The sequence below is a fragment of the Macrosteles quadrilineatus genome, unplaced genomic scaffold, assembly GCF_028750875.1.
Source record: "Macrosteles quadrilineatus isolate MER2022 unplaced genomic scaffold, UCM_ALF_1.0 Scaffold_9__3_contigs__length_116548681, whole genome shotgun sequence".
In the NCBI taxonomy this organism is placed as follows: Eukaryota; Metazoa; Arthropoda; class Insecta; order Hemiptera; family Cicadellidae; genus Macrosteles; species Macrosteles quadrilineatus.
In genome coordinates this window covers 47,894,290-47,902,156 of record NW_026542602.1, presented here as the reverse complement: position 1 = coordinate 47,902,156, position 7,867 = coordinate 47,894,290, and the positions used below count along the sequence as shown (strand labels likewise).

The window sequence follows — 7,867 nt, the reverse complement described above, 5'->3', positions numbered from 1 at the left end:
ACGTAAACTATTTCCCGTTTCGAAATTCTTAAAAGGGCTCCGCCCCAGTGGCTCTGGAGTTTCCCATGTTAACCTTATGAGAAATGGAATTAATGAATCTTAACAGCTGTTTCAATTAAACAAGTTAGTTCTGTTCTATGATGTTCAATAGCATTAAAGTTACAAGGATTACCAACAGGGTGCAGCACTATTATTTCTTTTACATTTATGACAACAGCTAATTTGCAACCAAAAGGAGTGAGCGTAGCGAACGAACTTGAACCTGGAGGCGAGTTAGCGTAGCGAACGAGCAAACCTGAAGGCAAGTGAGCGCAGCGAACGAGCTCCAACCTAAAGGTGAGTGAGCGTAGCGAACGAGCTCCAACCCAAAGGTGAGTGAGCGTAGCGAACGAACTTCAACCAGGACGTGATTGAGCGATGCGAACGAGATCATCTTGAAAATTAAACGTAACGGTACTTTCTTTCCATCGGTATGTCGGGGAAACCTATAACTTAGGCGATACGAAGTTCGCCGGGTCAGCTAGTTTTCTTGTAAAATTATTGGATTTAAAGTGCTTAACCATATGCCTATATTCGGACGAAAAAATAGGTGGCCACACTTGTTTACAAGGCTCTTTATGCATATGCAAACCAGCTGTTCTAAATTATGTACATTTTTAACTGACTATGTACTTGACTTCCATGCGTAGGACCCACAGCTAGATAAATCTATTACTTATTTAATACGCAAGCAGGTTTTTTGTGACAATTACTCCTCCGAAACTACTGAACCGATTGACATGTTTTTGGTGTCATTGGAAAGAGCGTAACGTGAAGTTGTGCAGGAAACTTTCTTTTTAGGTAAATAATTAGAGAGTGAGGCCCTGGGGCCCTTTAAAGTTTCGTATTTATCCATAAGGTTAACATGGGAAACAAAAATTGTTATGAAACTCCAGCTGTTGTCAGAAATTAAAAGTTAGAAGAAGAACATGATGATTGTAAACAGTCAATAAGTTTGCTAATTTAACAGTTAGCTACAAACATTTACTGACTTGATTGAAATGAAATATACTATTTGAATTTGGGTTTGCGTGAATATTACAATGGAAAAAAGCGAGAGAGCCCGGATAAATTGATATACTAAAACGAAAACTGAATTAACACTGTGCTGCATTTCTTGGTAATCATTGAAAAAGCCGATTTGCAAACTATGGAAACATAGGAAAGTCATAGAAAACCACCAAGGAGAAGAACTATAAATAATGTTTTTTATTTTTATTTATAATCGTTATTATGGACAATCTAATGCGGCTGTGGGTAAGGCTATTTGTAGAAAACACTAAAAAAACAAGATCAGCTTTTGAAAAATGATAAGATTTTTACAAGAAATGTTGATTATATTGATCTGTTATGTACATCTTGAGTATTTCCATAATCTTTGAGTCGAATCTACAAAAGTCATAAGAAATTATGGATGTTATTAGTTTTAAAATAACGCCTGTAATACTTAGCCATTGCTCGAATTCGAGCAACAGGGACACTAGTTAAATTAAATAGTGGTATTGGTAAAAAATAAAAGTACAGAGACTACTAGTTGTAAAAGCCGTGAATGATATAAACTCCCTATCAAACTGTTGTGTTTTATAGAGAGCCCAAATAACAAAAAAATAACATTTGTGTAGCTTCAAAAATATTATATTTATGTCAATAGTTTTGATTTAAAAACATTATTCTTAAGGGCCTACTAAAGCAGTAAACTAAGAAGCCGTAACAAACTTTAAATGTTGCACTGCACTTGATGCATACCTATGTAGGCAATCAAAAAATTGTACAAAATATTTACATATTTTTTCGGTACCTATAGTAACATTTTAATCTGATTTGTTAAATAGGACATATTAATGAAGTAAACAAAAAGTTTCATTGGGCGTGTACCACATACAATTTCAAACAATGTAAACACTCTTTCATCCATCTTAGCTGTAATGTTCTCAGCTATCATTTACCATTTAAAAATCTGTAGTAAGCTACATTACTCTTAAAAATTTTTTATATTGAAAACTGTTGCAGTACCTAAAAATTAGGTACCTAACCAATAAGTTTTATCTTTGGTTAGCTTTAAGTAGGACGTTCAATCAAAACAGTCAAAATATATTATGCATAAACTATGGTAAGGAATGTTACAATATACAAATCATAGATTACGATGTATTGAAGATTATTCAAATTACTCTAAAGTATATAGCTTAATTGTAAAGTGTACAACTTATACAATATAACACAATAATATTATGCAATATTGATAACTGTGGCACATTAAAATCACTCTTAAAACAAACTATAAAATACACACAATTCATGTAAAGAATAAAGGTAATTTTCTGTGGAAATGTTTTCCAAAAATACTGATTTGGGGAAAATACTATTTTTAAAACAAGTTTTGAAGGAAAATAATTTGTTAATATTAATGCGTTGTTTTAGGGACGGAAATATAGGAAATACGAAATACACAAGTAGGCCTATTAATAGTTTAATACTTTTTAGCGAATTTCCCATATAGGGAATAAGCTATTACCGTAGTACTAATGGTAAGACCTGGACCCGGGACCGATTAATTTTTTTTTTTAGTTTTGAGGTCCCTTGAGGCCAAAAACACCATCCGTTTGAATTCATATAGATATATATTTATGTATGTGTGTCCGTTAGCGCGATAACTCGAGCAAAAATGATCTTATTTTGATGAAATTTGGTACAAACGTGTAAATCTACGTTTATTCGAACGAGTTCGCGAACCAACATAATCATACCATGGGAACGGGGGTTTATGGTGTATAAATGAGGTTTTCCCATTTTTGACCTTAAAAACAAACGATTTTGCGATTTATTTTTAAACAGTTTTGTAGAGCTTAAAAAAAGAAATAATTTAGTATATTTAAGCGCTGTTGTATGCCTAACGGTCACGGAGAAAATTCAAAAATAGTGTAATTTAAAATTCACATGTTATTCTTATGGAGAAAATTAAAATTGTTGTAGTTTACTTGTTTATGGCTATATGTTGATAAAAATTAACAAAATTAATTATTTCATCTTATACTATTGACGTATGGTAAAAAAAAAACACTTTTTACCTTCCCCGTAGCAGCAAACCTAAGCACTCGTTAAATCTGTTATTTAAATTGGGAATAAATATGTCTTATTTATAGAAATATTTTAGTACAAATGTAATCAGACAAGTTGAAATTCGCTTAGTCTGCAGGTTTGCTGCGGCGGGGGTATTTAATACTTTCATCTGAAATGGCGACCAAACGAAGGTAAGTGACTATGGGAATGGGGTTTTATGGTGGTTTATGACGTAAAAATGGGGGTTTCCCATTTCAAAATATCAAACTTTTCAACTTCTTTCTAAATAATTTTGTAGAGCAAAAAGAAAAACAAATATATTAGTATATTGTAACGTTGTGTACACTAAATGGTTAAATGATTACTGAGAAAAGTTGAAACTAAATTTGAAAGTCCCACGTAGTTCTTATAAATAATGAGTTATTTTATATTGTTTGCTTGTTTATGGATATATTTTGGTCAAATCTTTTTATTCCATGCTAAATCATTGACGTTATTTAAAAGCCCACTTTATTACCTTCCTTATAGCAAGAAACCAATATACTTATTAAATCTCATTTTATTTGACAAGGAGATAAATCTGACATTTAACAAAGGGAATATTATCATGAAAATCAAATCAGGCGAATAGAAAATCGTTAAGTCTGCAGGTTTGCTGCTGCAGTGGTATTTTATAAATTGCATCTTGTTATAAAGACTATTTTTTACGTATCAATTAATTTCACAGTTTGACTAAACTATTGCACACGATACTCAATGAATCTTAGCGAGTCTAAAATCAAAATAATCATAATAGTCGGGTGATAAACAAAACTGTATTCATTCACTACTTAACAATCACCTACACTTATTGTTTGTGGAACATAAAAATAACTATAATGTAAAGATCTATGGGTCTATATCTATACAGGGTGATTTTTAAATGAGTCCCCCCCCTACTTTTTTATCAGTACTTGTAATCAGCGTAAAACTCTAGTTTGGAATAATGGGTCACAACCCTACCTTTACATTTGAAAAAAAATCTTTGTATCCAATATGGCGGATCCAAGATGGCGGCCAAAAATTTGTACCCAGTCAAAATGAAGTACTTACTACTTTACAATGATCTGACGTGGTCCGGAGTTGATATCTTAAGAAATGTAGAAAAAAGTAGGGGGGGAACTCATTTAAAACTCACCCTGTATGTGTAAAGATCTATCATTTTTACCACACACAAGCTACATCAAGCAAAGCAAAAAAATTTTGGCTTTCAGATGTCTTCTGTTACAACATGCTATTTTGTGCTCGGTTTAATAGAGGTCAAAATCCCATAGGCCTTCTCTAGCTGAGCAACAAGGGTTACAAGATCTTGGCGCTTTTCCACGACATCTTGTGATTCCTTCATCAAGTTGGAAGTGTTGCCCTTGTACAGTTGAGCTATTAACTCGCTGTGGAGACGCTCGATTACAAAGTTCACAAAGGAGTGCATGATGATCTTCGGAACTGTGTCTTGAACGCTGATCTGGACAATGGAAAAATAGCTTTGAATTAATTTTTGAATTAGTTGATAATCCCGATTTGCTTCCGAGATTTCTTCTTTTTTCTCCAAGATTTCTCCTTCTTTCTCAGAGATTTCTTCTTTTTTCTCCGAGAACTTTACCTTGGGTTTGCGTGCTATGCAGTTCTTTTCTTCCAAAGCTATTGGCTCTTCGCCACTCACATGGTTAGTGTCAAAGTTCGGATGTTTTGTGTTAATGTAGGCTAACTGGACGTCTATGAAGTTGTCAACCATTTGGTTTGCGATGGAAAGTCGGCTGCGGAGAAGTTCTGTGACGACATGAATGACTTCTTTCTGCAGTATTGGATACTTCTCAAGTCCGATCAAAGGATCATAGGCGCAAGTCTGGACAATTCTACAAAGCTCTTCGTTGACATGGTCGACACATCGGAGACAATGTGGACGTAAACGTTGGATCTGTTGCTTCACTAAAAGTTGAAACGTCACCTCGGGAACAAACAACCCGGGACTCACACCTGATGCATTCTGGGTAGCGGTCAAGATGGCCTCTTCAGACAACCCAGATAGTGCATCTATCTTCCGCAGCGCTTGGGCAAAACTCTTTTGAAACACGGAATTGATTCTCGCCCCTCCAGACAGCTCAGTGGTCTGAATGTTCTCCGTGTCACCTTTGATGATGGAACAAAACGTTCTTGAAAATTTTGAGATGATATCAATCAACAACAAAGGCTTGTCCAAACTCACATCCCCCAAAGCTTTGAGTTCTTCTTGATTCTTTGACAACTTGTCTTTGATGTTTGTTTTAAGTTTTGGCAAACAACTTTTTATGTGTTCGGTTAAGATTCTCTGAACCGTCTTCGTCAAGTAGGGTGTTCCGTGGAAGCGTTCAATTGCTTTGTAATTCTCGTGGAAAAACTTTTTTTCTTGTTTCAATGCTTCTTTCAAGGATTTGTTTTCCATGATGTCTCGTTGTGATCGGTTGACGACGCCAATTATACCCAGTTTGACCGGTATGATTTTCCCAGACAGGATGTCCCACGCATCTGTGCCTTCGTCCATGAGGTCCAACTTGGTGATGACCGCCAGAGTCCTCTTACCTTCAGGATCCACCTCAAGAGCCAATGCTAGACTCTCGCTCGTCGTCAGATCCGCATTTGCAGGAGTCACTGCTAGAATTATACTATTTGGGTTTCTAGAGTATTCAAGCAATAAATCTCTGGTTTGATTTTCAATGTCGTCTGGCTGGTCACCAACAGGTATTTTCGTCAACCCGGGAAGATCTACCAATGTCAGATTTAAAAAGGAGTTGGAGTAAATCTTCAATGTGATTGGAACATTACAGATCCCTTTGTTGGATCCAGCGAGCTTCACGGTTTGATCTAGTATTTCCGCAGAAATCAGGTCGAAATCCGTGAAGACTTTTGTCTGGTCGTGTTGGAAGATGGCGTATTCCTCAGCGAGTTCAGTGGACGAATGTAAAAGCTGCAGAACAAGAGGACATCTAGTCACAACCCCGACACCTCTGGGTAGGAAGGACTTTCCCACTAGATGTTCCAGAACAGAGCTCTTCCCCGCACTCTGAGAGCCTATCACAACTACCTGGGGAAGGTCGACAACTTGACCACTGACCTGAAACACGTCTTGTAGCTGGTTGACGATCTCCACTAGTTCGTTCATTCTGAATAATTTTAACGTATTTTAAATGTTAAAAAAGTCTCAAGATATCACTTGCAATTACAAAACAATATTTTAAACAGTAAATATTATATTACTCATTAACCATTAAAACTTTATTTCTATGAAAAAATATCCTTGATTACAGTTTTACACAGATGAATACTTTATACATATGCAGAAACAATAACTGAAAACCTTTTAAGTACAAGTGCTAAATTAACTATTTTAAATAGTCTGACAACATATTAGCCTTTATTGAAATTAATAATTATCTCTCCACTAAAAAGTACTATCTTAACCGGATATAAAGAGTGGTTTGGAATCTGTACAATCTTTGGAATTGAAATTCACCCTCTGGGCAATAACTAAGAGGAAATTGAGGGTTTTAACTTTCCCTGGTAGCAGAAATGTAGATTCCTACAGCGACCACCAGAAAAAATCCGACACCGATGAGATGAAGAATAAATCTGTGTTGAAGTGAGCGAGCGATCATCGCCTGGACAAGCCGGGAACTGCGGCTGAGCTCTGCATCAATCTCCCTCAGCTGGAAGTTAAAATTTAAACGATAAAAAAATATTCAATTCAATTCATATGACTTTATTCATTTCAGTACATCAATACCGGAATGGCGTCAAGAGTGATTTTCCCATTATCAGTATTTAATAAAACTAAGATACTAATCGTTATTATGCATGACGTAACGTAACATCTATCTATCCTATATATAATACGAGTACAGTTTGAATCCTTGTTACTTCGATCTGGGAATCGGTACACACAAAAACGTTTATATTTACGGAATAACTAAGTTCTGTGTCAAAAATAAGTTCTAGACCAGTGGTATAGCCAGGAAAAGTCTATTTTCACCAAAATATGAATACAAACTTTTGAAAATTTAACATGGGCCTTATGGAAAAACATTCCGCAATTCATGTCAATTTGTTTACATTTTAAGACATAACTCGACGTTCTGTACACACGGGCACCTCAGCTTGCGCCTTGCGCATGCGCAGAACTCTTGAAGTACTTTCCGAGGTAACTGATGTGTATATCTAATAGTCAATGAGCTTCTGATACAATTTTGTCAACTTGAGACAGAGAGAAAGAGAACGACTCGACTTTGCTCCAGTTCATTAAATCGTTTGATGCATAAGAATTTGTATTACTTTATAACACTTTCCAGAGTAATGGGTTTCTAATCCATTAAAAAACTATTCTTATATTATCCTCAGCTTTATTACTCTTTATTTAATACTTTTGCCAATTTAAACGAGTGATATATCTTATTTTTTATATTTTTAATGGTTTTAATAATAGTTATCATCACTAAATTACTCTTTTCGTTGGTTGTCGTGTCGTTGTCAATAATGTCGTCTGATTCTGACTGATATCAGATGTCACACTGAATCGGTCACAGGGATAATAATTATTAATTGTAACCTACCACTAGCTTACATAAATAAGTTGAGTGTTGCAATTAGCAGTGTGGGATGATTGCACTGAATAATTTAGCTATCTATTTCAGAAAAATAAAGTTTAAAATAAATCAAACACTAGGATCTGTTCTTAAGTTTTGGCCGTTTCGAGATGGAT

General features: G+C 35.2%; 1 protein-coding gene across 1 annotated transcript; it reads right to left on the bottom strand.

Moving 5' to 3' along the window:
• Window positions 1-4,372: 4,372 nt before the first annotated feature.
• LOC129003417 (dynamin-1-like protein) lies at window positions 4,373-6,274 on the bottom strand. The gene has a single exon (XM_054431709.1). It carries the CDS (start codon window positions 6,272-6,274, stop codon window positions 4,373-4,375), a length of 1,902 nt encoding a protein of 633 aa, XP_054287684.1.
• Between the last annotated feature and the right edge of the window lie 1,593 nt (window positions 6,275-7,867).

Coding starts and splice junctions, on each gene's coding strand:
- LOC129003417 (XM_054431709.1), bottom strand. CDS start 6,274: ATGAACGAACTAGTGGAGATCGTCAACCAGCTACAAGACGTGTTTCAG.